We start from the raw sequence: 19,023 nt of genomic DNA on the forward strand, positions 1-19,023 counted from the left end.
TACAGCACAGTACAACAGTCACACATTGTTTGCTTCGTGCTCCACCATGACACTTATCGCCTTTTATACCCAGGGTGTGATTTGGAAAAAGATTGTAGAAAAATCCAGTTTCATCCATGTTAAACACATCACACGAGGTATACTTTTCCCTCATTCGGTTGAATTCATGCAACCAGCTGTTCGCACTTTCTTCTTCAACTTAATTTGCTTCACCACAAATTTGTACAGATGAAATTGAATGTCTCTTTTGGAATCGATACAACCATCCAGCAGAACAATGGAAGTCTTCCATGCCCAAAGCTTTAGCAATATCATTTGCTTTTGACTGAATCACAGGGCCAGTTAAAGGTATGTTAGATGCATGCATATGATTGAACTATTCTAGCAGTAACATCTCGATGTCTTCAAACTTGGCAGTACGAAGTCGTTTAGATTAGTTACCAGAACCTCATGCCGCAGCATTAATAATTTTTTCTTGATTCTTAATAATCGTAAATAAAGTAGATTCAGGTATTTCAAACCGCTCTGCAATTGCTGTTTTCTTGGTACCACGGTCCACTTCATCTAGAATCTTAAGCTTTAACTGTACATTTAGAGCTGTCTGTTTCCTCTTTGCCATTTTCGCGTGCTATGGTACCGGTTTTAACTGTAGTTTTTATTCAGTATTCCAACTCGATATGGCTACAACTAACAGAACACCTGTCAAATCTGGCACTGAGTATGTTCCTAAATGCTGCTCACACATTATTAAATTTCTTACAATGATAAGCGTACACTGATTGTTGAGGTGATAATTGCAGCTACTGACCTACAATAAGTTAAAAACTAGTCAATAATAAGTATAATTAGCTTTGTAGCTATATTTCCTACATTCCTTTCGGAAAAAAATTACGCTTTAGAATACTCTAAGGTCGAAAGTTTGTGTTACAGTGAAATTTAATTATGCTAGGAACTGAAACAGAGTTCGTAATTCGCCTTAACCGAAATTTGTTTAACCGATAAAACATACCGTAAGAACTAATGTATTCCTGGTGGGACCAATAATTTTTTTCGCATTAACCTTGAGTTCGTCTTTTGTGAGTTCGCGCGAACGAGGTTATACTGTATTTTGTAGTTTGCTGATATTCTGATTAACCGACTCTTTTGCAGCTCTAGCGTAACTTTCTTTCCTCTCCCTTACATACATTGCTGCTCCACAGCTGCTTATACTAATTACACTAAATCTATATCTAACGTTCATTAACAACCTCTTTTTCTTCTGATACCTTTCTCCTCACTCTCTCTTTCTGGTCCTCATCTCCTACCTCTGGAGTAACTTCGACTCCCTTGAAAAGGTTTCAACCACCCTACATGCACTATTATCATTCTTGTCAGCACTTTAATCTTGACATTTACTGGGGATGTAGTCTCTGCCACTTCGTACTGCCCGATACTTTACAAAAAACTTCTTTTACTTTTCCTTCAGCGTATACGAAGCTGATAACATCACCCACTGACCACCCTTATACTGTAGCATTCTTGCTGTACAGCCCACTGCTTCTCCCTGTTCCTTGGATGCTTGTGTACTTGGCCTCTGTACTCTTGTTCCATTCCTTAATCACTCTGCCAAATTTCTTGACAGACTCTCCAGTCTTCCCTTTCTTCATTATGTAGAATGATGATAGCATTTTATGGGTATATAGTTCTTCATATGGTGATAATCCATTGTTCGTATGCTATTTTGAGTTGTAGGTAGACACAAAGTACTTCAGACATCTCAGTTGGTGTGATGTGAGTCAGTGTAGTATACAGAATCTGCCCTAGTGTCTAAGCACTTTTTCAGTTTTTCCACTGGCTTGTGAATGGAGATGAGTTGTCCTAAATTTCTTCACATTCAATAACTTACACAACTGATGTAAAGTTCGTTCCCTGGTCTGTCACTATTGTCCCAGGCGCACCAAACTTAAATATCCAATTATTCACAAGTGTTTGTGCAACTGTAGCTGCCTTCCAGTTTGGCATCTTGATCATTTCTACATATCTTGAAATATTATCTATTATTGTGAGTACATATTTACTCCCCGTAGGTGTTTTAGTGAATGAGCCTAAAAAATCAATCCCCAAAACTCAAATGGTGCTAATGCTTCAGGTAAACCTCTGTGATGGTACTGTTGCTCGACATGAATCCACTCTCTGTACGCACTGTATGCAGTTCCCCACATACTGGTTTTTATGTCTGTCAACCTAATCCTCCACCAATACTTTTCTGCTACTCTCCTGTTGGTAGATCTGCAACCTCCATGACCTGTTAATATGTGATCATGAGCTGTTTGCAGCACTCTGTTCCTTAACTTTGCTGGTACCACTACCCAAGGCCCCAACTAGATTCCTCTGCATACAAAACAGTGACTGTTTAAAATACTACTTCCACCCGTCATCTGCTTTTTGTGCAAATTGCTGTTCCTTAGGATCAATACCCCCAATATATAATACAGCTACTTTTCTACTTAAACCTTCAACATTTCCATGCTTTTTCCTAGGTTTAAGCTTAACTTCAAAACCAAATTCATTTAGTGTTACTGACCATCATATCAACCTATAGAAAGGACACTAACTCCAACAACAATTTCAATGCTGCATGACCCTTTATTACTCTAAACTTTTTTCTGTACAGATACATTTGAAATAGGTGATTTCATAATAATGCTTAACTTCTCTTTCTTTGTTGTGGAATAATTTTTTTCACAGAATTTAGTTACCTCGATGTGTAAACTACCAGACGTTCTATGCCTTCTACCTCTTGTGACAACACAGAGTTAAGTGCATGGTTTGATGCACTGCATGATAAAACAAATTCTCTATTAAAATCCAGAAATACCAGTATCAGACTCTATATTACAGCTTCTTTAAGCTCCTCAAAAGCATCCTGGCACTCTTCTGACCACACAAATTTAGTACCCTTTTTGAACAATTGTGTCAATAGCCCGGCAATATCTGCAAATCCTGTACTGATTCTGGTACAGGAAATTCACGTACAGCTCTAATTAATCTCGGGTCTGTCTTAACCCCAACTTTACTTATGATATGACCTAGGTACACTACCTCTTCCACTCACGAAATTACATTTTTCTATATTCAATGTTAACTTCGCTGATTTTAATGTTAGGAATACTTCCCCTAATCACTGCATATGTTGTTCCATATCACTCCCACATATGATTAGGTCATCAAGATACACTAAGCATTGCCGTGGTTTCTCCATCCAGAAATCTCTGAAACTTTGCAGGTGCATTTTTAATCTGAATGACATTCTTTTCAATTGTTAGTATTTCCAGGGTGCCAAAAATCCTGTTTTATGTCACACCTGTGGTGCAGCCTCTATCTGGTGACACACTTCAAATCCATTGTGAAAAATATTTGCACTGCCCTAAATAACCCAAGGTTTTTGTAATGTCTGGCAAAGGTGGGCATTTGTTATGGTTTTCACATTTAGGTGTCTGTAATCACAACAAAATCTGTTTTCAAGTTCTATACATAATTATTTTTTTTGGCATGACAACTATTCCTGTGCCCTCTTCTCAGCTTCTAACAAAATAATTTCATTGATTGCGTCTTCTCCTAATTCATACATACATCCATTAATTTTCCTTAGCCTATCTACAAACTGTTCCACAGTTTCTGTATTTTTCTTAGTTATTACTCCTAATTCTTCCCTATAGTGTCTGGGACTTATTTCATATATCTCTGAATTAACCCTTCTTTAAATTCTTTGGATGTTGTGGTTACCTTGAGAGCTTCTGTATACCCTACCCAAGTTCATGCTTCCCCTTTTAGTCTTAATTTTGCAACACTCAATAATTCCTTATCAGACCAACCTTCCACCCGAGCCAGATTTTCGTCTCCCACAACAGCCTGCACACACTTGGTTGCCTTACTAGAAAAAGGAGCAATTAAACTTGCAATTGAGAAATCTACGCCCAGTTCTGATGGTCACAATTCTACCAACCCATGCAGTTCTGAACTATCTGCTGTTAATTATGATATCTTTTCTACTAATGTGTGAAGTGCTTCCAGTTCTGACACTCCTTTCATCTCTGGTTCTGTTGAAGCTTTGTCCCTGACAACACTCTTTTGAGAACTAACACTCCCAAGACAAGAAAACAAAATACATTAACTGAGTTCTTGTGTCTAAGCATAAACCATCTACAGTCCTGGCGTTGCCTAGCCATATGCCCCCAATGATTACATGTTTAATATTTTACTGGAACTGATCATACACTGTGCTGAGTGACCCTTAAGGTTAAACTGTGCCCATCTAACAGGCACTAACTAATCTTCACTTATATTACCTCTAAAATTAGACAAATCCACTAGTTCTCTACTCGCAATAAAATCTACTTTACAAAATGCAGGATGGCCAAATTACTTCTCCGCGACCAAAATACAATTTTTCTTATAAATCATTATGCCGTAGGCTGTAGGTTTAAACCTTGCTCTAAGTTGATAATGTCTTGACACCAGTGTTGAATAACCCCAAGATTGTCACCCATGGAAAATAAAATGAGACATCAGGACAGCAGCAGATGTGTTCTATTAATTTGTTTATTCTGGCCCTTAGCCATAAAACATCAGAAGCAGCCTGGTGACGGCGTCCAGTTGCCTCTCACATGAAACAATATATGTCCAGCATGCTGACAGAGCGAAGAGTTGTGCTGAGAGTGGCAACAGCGACGTTTCTGGCTGCGACCGTGATGACAGTGCAGTGGCACAGCTGATAATAGCTGTGAACCTCATCCAGTGAGCAGGAAGCTCCCTCATGACTCAAACTCCCTTGCGACTCGGAGCAGGCTGCCCTGTCTTGTGGTCGAACAGTGGACCCCATATTGCATTACAGAATGTTGCTCCAGGTGTACAGGCTCACGGCGTATGCTGTGATACTGAGATGAGAATGATTTAGTACATGAAGCTGAGTACTTAATACACTCCAGCATTGGCTGTTGCTATATTGCGCCTAGTTGACTCCACTTCACAATGCCAGTCAGCCTTGTCTAGCATTGCAACACACAACACTCTCGCCCACATGCAGCTGGCTTTGTTACACTCACTTCTGCTCTGGCTTATTTCTTGACCAAATACGATTGATACACTACACCACTAAGTTACACCACATGTCATCAGTGTTCGATTATGGCATGATGCTGTAGCCCTCGCTTTCATGAGGACCCCTTCTACAGAGTGGCCAAATATGGTTGCCTTTAATTGAAAATTCACTGTTACAGAGCCTAGTGGCCATGTACGTTATTTCCCACCCCACACAAACTATGATGTGGTGGGTCTCATTGTGGCCCACCTCCTGAATATCTTGAGGACACTGACACATGCGGCTGTATCAAATAGAAATTTATACCTTCTTCCACATACTACGGCACATTTCACCTCTGCGTTTGTTTTTACTGGGAATGCCTTTTGGATGTCCTGGGGTTCCCTTATGAGTTCAACAGGTGTCTTACCACCCTGATCACCACTATTATTATATCCATGATACTGTTGTTGGGTCATACAGCCCCTATCCCTTCATGGCTGGCAGCATTACTTAGTTTAGCTTGTGTAAGGTAAATGAATTTTAGGACAATTAATACAATATTCAACACACCAGAAGCACTTGAGTGAACAAAAGATGTCTATAATTCAGGAGTGGATGACTGTTCAGATAACTGGAGGAATTTTGCTCCAGAAAGTTTGTTAATTGATATTTAAGCAGTTTTAAGTCATTTCTCACAATATGCAGTGTGTGGACCCATGTTCAATTATCACCAGCCTTTGGAGTACATTTACTACCTGTCTTTGGCATTATTTTGATCATCCGCGTTTGGCACAATGAAATGTGCTGAATCGCAATTTTGGCGAAGATTTCTTTTAATTATGTCAGATATTTTTTACTGAGTGACAATAGCCCACACACCTTGTGAAACAATGATGACAAATTATTTACCATTAAATTAGATCTTCACCAAAAGTTACACTGTACTGTTACACAAAATAGGAATACATCTATGGACATGTTCAAGGGTGCGAGACCACATGTGACATGTCTGCAACAAACTGCAATTAAACATGGTGTATGTGCTTTATGTTTCTTCAACATGACTTGGTCCTTCACTCATTCTTATCCAGCCAATTGAAAGCACAGGAAAAGCTACAATAACTACACTAAAGTGATGCAAAATTTGTTACTGTAGCCTTAAATCTACCAATTAATACAGCCAAGAAGGAAAAATACAGGCAAAAAATTTTTGTGCAGTGATAAGTGGAGTGTAATGAATTACATACTAAAAACCCTGAAAGGTGGTGTGAGCATGGGGGTGGGGAGTGTGTAAATATCGCTTTTTTGGGTTTTATTTTAACATCTCTAGACCATGGTTTCTAGCGAAAATTTTCCCAGTATAAAATTAAACTACATTAAATTTCCTACAAAATATGTCCTATTCATTTTTTCTATATGTTCAATAATTTGTCATGCAAGGGATGGAAAAACCACAGATTATTAATAATAGTGTTTTAATTATATAAAATTGATGCCTATTGTAAAATGAATTGCATTCAGAACAAATATTAAATGTGTGTACCACATCTAAGTGCAGTATAACAATATTACGGGAGAATTTGTGTTCTGCAGGTGTAACTGCAGAAAGGCGGGAGTGGTGATTAGAAGGATGAGTGGAAGGTAAGTCACCAGATTGTTGGTCATGCACTTCCCTCGATCATAGGTCTGCAAAATGGTCACAAGTATCAATTATAGGGTGTTTCACAAAGGTACACTGACCCTTCTACAGCATGGTTTATGAATCACTGGTGTTGCCGTGTGCAAACATATCCAATGGTGTTTATTTTCCCCAGGGTGCCTTAACACTAGATGGAATATAGATACTAATAATTCTAATCCAAGAAATACATATGAAGAGAGACTACTTAAATCGCTGTACACTGTTCCACTGATTCTTGGACATCCTGTATGCCAGCTCTAGCATTCTTTCACGAACTCCAGCATTTCCTGTCGGTTCTATCATGTTAGTAGACAATGTTACCTTCATTGAACTTGTGTTCATATAGTGGAGTTACTTTTAGTTTAATAAGTGAATACTTTACCTACTGAACTAGTTTACAAACACTCAGGGATGTAGCTTAACTAGTCTAGAACAGATCAAGCCACAACTTTTGAAAACTTTTAATCCATCACAGAACCTTGACACTCCTGACTCATGGGGCTTCTTATGGATAAATAATGCACATTGGGAACTTAGAATCTATGGAATTGCCTATAACATATTCAGGTATGGATGCATGGCACTAAACCACTCGGTACATGAACTCCCCTTGGAATATTAACTGGGGGGGGGGGAGGTAAAAAACCTTAGTCACAGTCCCCTATACAAAATCATAAAAAGCCATGCAGTTTTAATAATATGTCAAAATTGTAGAGCTTATTTTTTTTCTTTTGTTGGAGTCATCGATCTTCTGACTGATTTGATGCAGCCTGCCACAAATTCCTGATTTGAGCTAACCATCTCAGGGTAGCACTTGCACCTTAAGTCATCAGTTATTTGGACATACTCAAATCTCTGCCTCCCCCACAGTTCCGCATAGTACCATGGACGTTACTCCCTCCCGTCCCATCTTATTGTCAGTGTTTTCCACATGTTCCCCTTCTTTCGCAAATTCCATGGAGAACCTCATTCCTTATCAGTCCACTCGATTTTCAACATTCTTCCTGCAGCAGCATATTCGGTTTTCTCAATGCTGTGCTGAGCTCCAAACTTACATTTTTTGAAATTTGTTCCTCAAATTGAGGCCAATGTCTGATACCAGTAGACTTCTCTTGGCCAGAAATACCCTCTTTGCTTCTGCTGCATTTTATGTCGTACTTTCTCTGTCCATCGAGCATTATTTTGCTGCCAAAGTAGCAGAATTCCTTATTTACTTTATGATCACTAGTCCTGATATTAAGTTTCTCGCTATTATTCTCATTTCTGCTACACCTCATTACCTTCATATTTTTCCAGTACACACTCAATCCCCATTCTGACTCAGCCTGTCCATTCCATCCAACAGATCCTTTTCTTCCTCATGTTCACCGAGGATAGCAATGTCATTAGTGAATCCTATCACTGATTTCCTTTTACACAGAATTTTAATCCCATTTTGAATCTTACTTCTGTCACTATTTCTTTGATGTATAGATTGGACAGTAGGGGCAAAGGACTGCATCCTTTCTTATGCCCTTTTTAATGTGAGCATTTTGTTCTTGGTCTTCCAATCTTGTTGTTCCTCTTGGTTCTAGGTACATGTTACCATGTCTGTCCCTACAGCCTACTCAGAATTTTGAGCTTCTTGCACCAATTTGCATTGCTGAACGATTTTTTCTAGGTCGCCAAATGCTATAAACATGTCTCCATTTTTCTTTGACCTTGGTTCCATAATCAAGCATAACATGAGAACTGCTCTCTGATACCCTTACCTTCCCTAAAGCCAAACTGACTGTCATCTAACTGTTCCTCAGTTTTCTTTTTCATTCTATTGTATACTGTATTACTACAAACATAAGCTGCTCTTCTTTCCCTCATTTTGCCTGTAACTGAAATTTTCCACCCTCAATTATAAATTGTTAATTTCATGGTGACATGTACTCTATCTTGTGGGTTGAAAAACTTAATACATTAGCCGCAACTGAAGCGAGGGTCAACGTTTTAACATACACCAAATGGCTTCAGTCGGTACAGACAGCTGTTTTCAGTGAACACAATATAGCCACCTACAGTTAGCACGTGATGGTGTGTTCAATGCATGCTCGTAAGCACACGGAATTTCGAATAACAGAAATGTATTATGTATTTGATGTGGTTGAAATTTGATGATGTGTTCATCAAAGTTAATCTTTGCTACAATATATGTAGCAGTTACTGCATAAATCAAATTTATTAGTGAAGATATTTGGAATTCTTTTTACTACTACTACTCCACTGCAGATGCATATATTTATTTTACTTCATACATTTCATTTTATCTGTTGAAAACATTCTCAGTTTTAGGAATTGTCTGATTTCCACTTATATTTGGAAATGTCATTTGCTTCCACATTTTATTAGTTGCAAATACAATTTCAAAATTCTATAACAAGCATAAAGCATTTACAAACAGTGGCCACACAAACAAAGAATTGTTATCAAGTCTAGTTTAGACAGATAAAGGCAAAATTCACACGACACTAAGTGGATTACGAGTAACAAAATTTTATTCCTTTTGCTGAAAATATGTAAGTACATTAAATTTGAACACATCGAAACTTCACACAGTTCGTCCAATTTATTCCAGACATCGTTTACCCAAATCAAGTACAGTCACTTCCCACAAGGGAACCTCCCCATCGCACCCCCTCAGATTTAGTTATAAGTTGGCAAGTGGATAGGCCTTGAAAAACTGAACACAGATCAGTCAAGAAAACAGGAAGAAATTGTATGGAACTATGAAAAAAAAGTAAGTAAAATATACAAACTGAGTAGTCCATGTGCAAGATAAGCAACATCTAGGACAGTGAGAGCTCAGGAGCGTCGTGGTCCAGTGGATAGCGTGAGCAGCTGCGGAATGAGAGTTCCCTGGTTCAAGTCTTCCCTCGAGTGAAAAGTTTACTTTCTTTATTTTTGCAAAATTATGATCTGTCCGTTCATTCATTGACGTCTGTTCACTGTAATAAGTTTAGTGTCTGTGTTTTGCGACCGCACCGCAAAACTGTGCGATTAGTTTACGAAAGGCCGTGCCTCTCCAATGGAAACCGCAAACATTTGATCGCAAGGTCATAGGTCAACCGATTCCTCCACAGGGAAACACGTCTGATATATTCTATATGACACTGGTGACGGCATGTGCGTCACATGACAGGAATATGTTGTCGACCCACCTAACTTGTGCACTTGGCGAATGGGGAAAAAAGTTTCTTCTATAGTCTGTCGGTAAACTGAAGAGCGAGCGAGCGAATCCCCACTCTGCTAACCAAGCTACGTCACAAGGCGCTTCTACAGGCTGCTTCACAACGTAGTACCGGCCCTGCCGCAGCGCGCGCTTTAAATCTGTGGCAACGCCGTGAACACATACGTCTCGGCTGTGTTTATTTTTAGACAAATGTATTAAGACCATAAGGAATAAAAAAAAACAATAGCTTCTTCCGAAACACATTATAGATTAAATAACATTAACAGAAGAACGAAGTCAGGATTCCACTACAAACATAGAACCAAATCCCTGTTCATGTGAAGATGTTTCTCTATTGCTATTCGTAAAACGAACCCCATATAATACGAGTCTGTAGAATTTAAGGCTTGTTCTAATTTTGTGTTTCTACTAAAAGGTAGAAGTTTCCTTTGAAGCACTGCATTGAAACTTAACAGTTCTTGCAACACGAGGAGTGTTTAAAAAGTAAGCAGAAATTTAAAAATTTTGTATGTTTTGTTAGTCCAATTTGCACTACTTTTTTGTCACTGTCTTTGTAAACATGCCTCAAAAGTATGTTTACATGTTATGCTTTTGGTGAGCCTGTTATGAGTAAACCAAGGGCAGGCAAGTGTTATAAGCATTTCAAAGCAGGCCTTAAGGGACAGCGGGCTTTACAAGCATGGATACCATTAAAAATGCGTAGTTAAGAGACCTATGAACTATCCCGAAGAAACAGTTCCTAAAATGTTTCGGGAAAAAGCACTGGCATAAGTGTATAGTATGTAATGGGGAATATTTTGAAGAGGATAGTATTACTGTAGATTAACAAATAAAGTTCTTACCAAAAAATAAAATGTAATATGTGAACGCACCTCATATGTGAAGCTTTTTGCTTTGAAGTCCAGAATCGGTGTACATGTTTAGAAGGAAACTTCAACAGTGTTTAGAATAGCTATTGCGCACGTTTTCAGCAATATGTCTTAGAATCAGGCGAACAGTGACCGAGATAGAGATTTAGTGTTCCATAAGCATGAAAGATTTTACGTGATTTTGAAACTGTCTATAATGATGGGTTTCCTCCCAAAATTATTAGTTTCCCTTCGTGGCGATTCCAGTAAACCATGCGGCTTATTTTCGCGTTCCTTCCTTATGCGTCCTATTGGGTGAGGCTGACGTTTGCATAAATTGCAGCCCTTTGATTGGGACTGGTAATATTAGGCAACAGTTCTTTTTGGGTCGCCTCTTTAATACAAGCTGTAATAACATTAGAGACGTTTGAACGCTCGTTAATCCGCAAATACCTCCTCTTCCTCGTATTCTGCACATTTTCTTGCAATGCTAGACGATTATGCATCACTTCCAGGTATCGAAGTACCGGTATATCAGTAAGTACACAAAGTTAACTCACTGACACTGGCAACTAAGATCCCACGAACAGAAACGACGTATATCACTGCACGGTGATCTACACCGCTAGACAGGTAACTGACAACAGATTTTGGGTGCCCCTGTAGGCCGGTGGCAGAGTTCTTCCGGGAAAGGCCACTTCCCCCACCAAAAGCACTGCTCGCTCTTGAGTTTACAGACAGACTATACCTTGTCCAATTTAGGTTTTCTTGTGGATTTGATAATCACTCCAAAAAAAGTGATAAAAACATAAGAGTTCGTCACATAAACTGCAACAAATGAATGCAGGAATACTCTTCTCTTCCGTGCGCTGTAGTTGACTGACATGTTTCGATGTTTGTTTAGGTGTAGCGTCCCCAAACTACGGCGCAGTTACCTCGCGTCAGATGGACGGATAATAATCGTCTAAAAATAAAAAATTAAACTTTTCACTCTAAGGAAGACTTGAACCAAGGACCTCTCATTCCGCAGCTGCTCACGCTAACCACGGGACCACGGCGGTCCTTAGCTCACACTATCCTTGATGTTGCCTATCTTATGCATGGACTGCTCAGTTTGTAATTTTTCTTGTTTTTTCATAGTTCCACACAACTTCTTCCTGTTTTCTCAATTGATCTGTGTTCAGTTTTTCAAGGCCTATCCACTGTGCCAACTGATAACTAAATCTGAGGGGGGTGCGATGGGGAGGTTCCCTTGTCAGCATCACCCGAGTCTGAATCTTCAGTGTTACTGGGCAAGCCAGAATGCTGCTCAGATTCACTGTCTTAAAGAAGGTCCTCTTCAGTTCCATCAAGACTACTCTAAATTGCCTTTATTTTATTTAACAAGTTCTTCCAATACTGACTGCCAAGTAGTCTAATTCCAACAGCACACTTCCGACACATACATATTGCAAATATCCTTCTGGCATCTAATTTGCAATGTTTATTATAAAATCTCTCCAAAGGTTGCAACACATTCGTCATGCCACCCGGGATGATAAAGTTACAATTTCCTTCATTCTCAGATTCTGTTTCACTCTATCACCAATATGTACGCAAAAACTGCCCAACAAAACACTGATTTTGAGTGAAGAGCAGCTCCTGGCTGCTTATCCACAACTGTAGAAATCCAGTCTAGGACCAGATCCTCTGTCATACATCAATCATCGCAGCAATACCAGGTGGGAAGCTCTCTCCACTGGGGAAGGTTTTCTGATTAGAAACCACACACGGTTGCAGTCTTCATCCACCAGCTTTAATACTTACCACTACTGTGTACTGCTGCTTTTCAGCACTACATGTATGTATTTGTACATTACGTTCACCTATAGTATTTATCATAGTGCTGCTTGGCAGCATTTAGTCTGCATTCACTATCTGGCAAAGTAAATAAAATCAGACTAGATAATGCTGGAAAGATAATGAACTGTTCTCTTACGGTTGTGGCAGTTTTTCGGCAATTGTTGTTCTGCGACATACAGATAAGATTGTTTCATTGCATAAATTGCCAAACCCACCCATACAAAACAAATTCTCCTGGGAAAATGTTTCTTTTATGTGCTATTTTGTGGCATTACATTTGAATCATTTCTGTCTGAACTGCATATTCACATTTCCTAGTCTAGCAAGTCTCTTCCACGTCTGGATATTTGCACTTTTTCCCTTGAAATGCACACTGACCTTTCGAATTATTCAAATGTTTCTGTTCAGCTGCACAACACTAACAAATGTTTTTTTCAGCAACATCAGTCCAGCTTCCCATGTTCCTTAGCATAACTGATAACTTCAAGTTTAATTTTGTCAAGTATATAGTGTGCTCCTTTCCCACTATCACTCACAAACCAACAAATCAAATGTTCACTTGCCCTCAACTTACTTACACTATCCCTTTGATTATTCATGTCACCAGCCCTCACAATAAATCCGGTACTTCCAAGACACCTGTCAGGTATACATGACCTGCCATGTAGTGGTAGAGCAGATGAAGCTACAGTTTTAGCAGACTGTTCTAAGGTGCCAACTTAACAGTTACACTGCAGCTAGGTGAGCACTGTAAAAGGGGCTACTCAATGTGTTGTCCATCTGAACTTTCTTGTAAATTTAGTAGTGCAATCTATATTTGAAATATATTTTTTAGTATAATCTCACATCAAAATCTTAGATACAGCCTATATTCACACGAATACTGTATTACTCTTGTCGGCAGCTTAAATATGCGAGTTGTTAAGTTGATTAAGTGATAGTTTTCGCAATTATCTGCCCTTGTTATCACAAAAATATTGTCTATATTTTTCCGAGTCTTCATAGGATGTCTCCAGTCTCAGATTCTACACACCAACTTTAATAGCTGTTTGATTGCCACTTACCCCAATGACTTTAGAAATTTCGGTGGAATGTTTACCTATCCCTTCCATCTTACTTAATCCTAAATCCTCCAGAGCTCTTAAATTCTAACAAATACTGGCTCCTACAGACTAATTTTTTTTTTTTTTGCAATACAAAATCAGCCAAGTCCTTTTTCTTAAGAGGCCTCAAGTCCCCTTAAGAGGCCTCAAGTCCCTTCCCTCACAGAGGCCTCTAATGTACTCATTCCACTTATCTGCTCCGTTCTGTGTTTATCTGTGGAATTCCCATTGCACTCTTTATGTTACCAGCCTTGCCCGTAACCCTTCACGGGCAATTTTTGTATCAATTCAGCTATCCTTTAGAATTGTGATCAAATTACTATTATTTTTTGATAATTTCATTTTTGTGATTTATGACAAAAAACTATGGTGATATATACACATCACCGTGGCACCTATTAAAGGTATTAAAATTTTGGTGGTAAATAGATTTCCCACTTCCCTTTTGTGAGCTGTTGCATGTTGACATCACATGTAAAAAAATATTGACCTTTGTGTTTTTATTACATTTTCTTTTACTTTGTTTAAAAATAATTGTTACTGATATTAAAGTTTAATTACCACAATACGAGAACAATCCTCGACACTACCATGCAATCCAAGGTATACTGCAGAAGTGAAGCAAAGTGTTCTAACAACAGTAGTGACCCCACGACATGAAGCTGATTGTTGCAGCAGTTTTCATACACCTGACAGTGTACTACCATAAGATGTATAGATGGTAAGATGTACTCCCAAAAGCTTTGGGATACCACAACGATGGTGGCAAGTGTGCTTCCCAAGACAATTTTGTGGTAAATATACTTCCCAGAAACCATAAAAAAACCGTTTGGTGGAACATATACTTCCCACACTCTTGAAGGCTATGTTTCACAACAAACAGAAACTACAGCTGGTGCAACATACTGCCACTAGATACCAGGAGTGTAAAAAAGTGGTAACACACATTCCCTTAAATTCTGTAAAGAAACACATTTAATTTGAAGTATATGCCCCATGGAACATGAAAGGGTTAATTTCATCTTAGGGTGTTTTGACTTTTTTAAATGGCGATTCAGTCCTGACAACCATTTCTTTTTCGATTTCTTCACACCTTTCCTGCAGTAGTTTTGCCTCAGCTGCCCTGCAGTTGCTATTTATTTCATTCCTAAGAAGTGAATATTGCTGTACTCAGTTCTTTCCGTGAACATTTTTGCGCCACTACCTTTCATTGATGAAGTGTTTCACTTGTTATCGAAGGTTTCTTCATAATTCTTTGTACCAATGTTTGCCCAACATCTATCATTGTTCTATTTTACATTTGTTCCTTCTTCTTCAACTGAGATGCCTACACTGGCGTTCCTTACCATAGTATCCACATCCTTAGTGGATTTTAAACACGTCTCGTCATTCCTCAATACTTCAGTACCCTACTTTCTTCCGTACTGATTCTTTCAGATGATTCTCTTCAACCACAGTCTACTCTTCTTCATTACAGATCTGGGTCTGATTGCACCTGGATACGTTTTACAGTCCAATACCTGATTTCAGAACCTCTGACTATGATGTAAATCCAGCTGGAATTCTTTTCTCTCTCCCAGTCTTTTCCAAGAACAGTGGAACTTTGATTTTACATTCTCCAATTTCATGGTTTTCGCAATTCTACACGATAAATTTGTATTCCCTGTGTAAAACGCATAAGATCAATGCTGGAAATTCCCCGATTTTACATGTCTTCCCTGTAAGGTTTACCACAATTCTACAGTCTTACTCAACACCTCACCTGACTTCATCTCGTTTTCTTCCTATTGATATTTGACAAGACTTAACGAGTTTTAAGTGGCACGAAAGACAAATGGTTTGAACGATGGGTCGTAGTGGAGTTAAAGGAATATTTTTGGCTGTTGCAGAGAGGGGAGACATGAGAGGAAATGCTGACGTAATCCAGAAACTGGCTTTGCCAACACAGTTTTCAACTTCAATGCACAATTATAATACAACTACTGCTAGGTTGCTATTACAACTACTGCTAGAAGAGCCAATATGTACTGGAGGGACACAGCCTGCACCTTTTCTAGTGCCACTTATAATTCAAGTCTTGTACTTTCATATGTATTTCTGATGTACTATATTCAGCAACAATATCAACTGTCAACCTTTTAAATTCAAACACCTAGTGTCCAAGAAAATGCTCTGTTAGAATCAAGGAAACGTCAGCCATTTCAGCTAGTGAGCTCTTATTGGCTGCAACTTGTTATGCAATCAACAGTCAGCACAGGCACCACATTACACTAAAGCTCATTTTACACACGTGACTTACTGGTCAAAATCTACTACTCTACATGCTTGCATCTTTCATAATTGCAACTAAATCGGCGACCAAACATGACATGAGTGTGTGTCTAACTTAAATGATCTCTAAATTGTGCCGGAGTAGAGTTCTCAATTTTTGAGGATGCTGTACGATGGGTATGCACGGAGACAAGGGACTATGGCAGTGCCTGCTAACAGTAAGTTATAACCTATTCCGACTGAGTTTACCCCTATTACAGAAACGGATTTTATGTTTTTGCGGCTTCTTAATCTTTGTTGTGTTTTTGCTTTGTTTTTGTCACAAACAAATGTTACCCAAGGTCCTGGTATTTTTTCCTACTAGTGTGTGTTCTGCAAGTGAGAAGACATATCTGAAACCAAAAAGTATTTACATTTTACAAAGAATGAACCGACCCTGTTTAGACAGAATGTGAATAGACAAACCATTTACTGAAAATTAATTCAGCAGTGAGAAACTTTTTAAAAAACTGCACTCTACATACTGTCTGACAGGTTTGCAAGCACGTATTTTCTTGTATGCGTTCTGAAATGTTTGGATGACACTTTTCCCATTCTTTCAGTTCTTAAGAGTGTGAAGAGTTTGACAAGAACTTCCACTGTGAATTCTGCTTCAGTCATTAATAAGCTCCATTGTCACTGCTTTCACCTATATTTTTTGTTATATTGTGATTTTTCCTTAAAACGGATAATCCCGAATCTAACTTTAACCACTTTCAAAACACTAGCAGTTTTGGTGCTGATACGTAAATGAAAATGACCGTTCAAAACAGATGAGACGCTATACGGAAATAAAATGACAGTAATCAATTGAGACAAGGAAGTCACTCATATAAAAGGGGCTTTTATCACACATAAAATGAGCTTGGTTGCTGTATACACTAGAGCTCACTGTATGCTCTTCGCTTTCTTCTCTGTGAACACAAAAAGAAAGATCTCTCAAAAACATACATTCTGAAGTGTAATTTGGAGTCATAACATGTAATAAAATAGCTCTATCAAATGTACCAAGATACCAATTTCAATTTTTGGCGAGTTTTCACTTGCTGTTACACATCTGATTTTTTATAAACAGACGAAATTCATTATCACAAATTATTGTATGAACATTGTAATTGTACATTTAATTTCCTTCACTTATACAGGTTTTATGCCGAACCCAAGGGCAAAGCTGCCCTGAACCTCCAACCACTCCTCCACCCTCTTTGACAAGGCCACTGGCAGAACGTAACTTTAGCCAGAAACCTTTGGTTGCCACTGCTGATGATTATTCAAAATTAAGCATTGGCAGGGTTTGAACCTGGGACTGAGAGCATTTTGATCAGTAAAAAAGAACACTACATAGAGATCTCCTCTAGATTATCACGTGAACTATTGCTCCTCTTAACTTTCAAGCTGCTATCAAAACAAAATGTATGTCTAAAGCTGACTGATGTGCAATGATTATCCCAATATATTAGTAACGAATGGTTTACATTCAGAATCAAATTGACGTAAGAATAACTAAAATTTATTTACCATACACATACATGACATACATTTGATATTGCCTGAAAGTCTATAAACAATTGGTTTTGTCTGCAACTTCTTTCAGGTATTATATAGAATAACTACAAATTTCTAACAGGTCCATACATGAATAACTACGTTAAAATAGCTAGATGATCACAGAACACAAATACCCTTATTCAGTCAAGAGTTCAGCATGTACATTTTTAAACACCAACTTACAACATTCCTTTGTTTTTAATGTGTAAGATATATGTATGCACCAGTAAGTCATTATGATATCTGGCATACATTACTTTTCATAGCCTAAAATATATGTGAAGAAAGCAAAGGGATGAGAGAAACAATTTATGGATAACTTAATGGAACTCATTTCATCCACTGTGGATCTGAGATGTTTACAAAAATACACACATTACAGCTTAGTGTTTTAACGCAAATGTTTTCTATGAAGCCAGGAAACAAACACCATCACATATCTATACATCCACATACAAGCATTGTAATTGTGTTTTGACAATGAAGTTTTCAAGGAGAATTCATTGCTGCAACAAAAATGTATGTAAAAGATTGACTTTGATTGCAAGTGACACTAATTATGTATTTTTCTAAGCAATTCTTCATAGGGGAGCTGCAGATCATATGCGCACACATTTTCTGTGTTTTTTATATAGTTAGAGATACATATATATAGTTTCTACACCTATTTCAAATTCACTTCTAACCTATACATGGAAATGTCTAATGAAACTCTTGAAAAAATTTTTAAAATGCGATTAATCAACAGTTGTTGAAGGTGTTGGAGTTGTATTACCACCTTTCTTCACTGTACTTTCTCCTTCAGTTTTACCATCTGAAGACTTTTTCTCATCACCATCACCCTCTGCCATTGGCTCATCTTCTGTCTCTGCAGCAGTTTTTGTGGTAGATTCAACTACTTCTGAATCTGATGGGTTAGCTGTCGCATTACCCTTTTCACTATAGCGAAATCTGTCGTATCTGCCACCCTCTGCTCTAGAATCTTCATCTTCATCAGAAGACTTATTTCCAGGTTCTACTTCTCTAAGTAAGTCTCCTAAATCTTTATCAACATCAGCCCAAAGTTTGTCATCCATTCCAGCTTCCAAATCTTGATCCAAATCAACATCAACATTTTCTCCATCCATGCGACATTCAGCATTGTTTTCGAAAGAAAGATCTGCTGCTCTAGATTCATCATGCGAAGCATCACCTTCCTCATTTTCCTTCTTTCCAGACCCATCTCCATCCTTGGTAGAATCATCCTTATTCTCAGTAGCATCCTTGTCATCCTCATTCTGCATTTAAAAATTTCAATGAGCACACAAGCAAGTAAATTTCAACTATAGAATATTAATTATCAGTCACTAGTTTTCACGTGGAAACTAAAATTACAAGGAGCAACATACAATCTAATGTACTTTAAATAA

At 38.2% G+C, this 19,023-nt stretch overlaps 1 protein-coding gene across 5 annotated transcripts in view; it reads right to left on the minus strand.

Annotated features, from left to right (window-relative positions):
- Window positions 1-17,554: 17,554 nt before the first annotated feature.
- The window catches only part of LOC126088498 (neurofilament heavy polypeptide-like), a 79,196-nt gene continuing 77,727 nt past the window's right edge, over window positions 17,555-19,023 (minus strand). For all 5 annotated transcript variants that reach the window (XM_049906674.1, XM_049906666.1, XM_049906640.1 and 2 more), the window contains exon 15: window positions 17,555-18,891. In XM_049906674.1, the coding sequence (XP_049762631.1) occupies window positions 18,352-18,891 (540 nt within the window). In that variant the 3' untranslated portion in view covers window positions 17,555-18,351. The remainder of the gene's footprint in view (window positions 18,892-19,023) is intronic.

Source organism: Schistocerca cancellata, chromosome 1, assembly GCF_023864275.1.
Source record: "Schistocerca cancellata isolate TAMUIC-IGC-003103 chromosome 1, iqSchCanc2.1, whole genome shotgun sequence".
In the NCBI taxonomy this organism is placed as follows: Eukaryota; Metazoa; Arthropoda; class Insecta; order Orthoptera; family Acrididae; genus Schistocerca; species Schistocerca cancellata.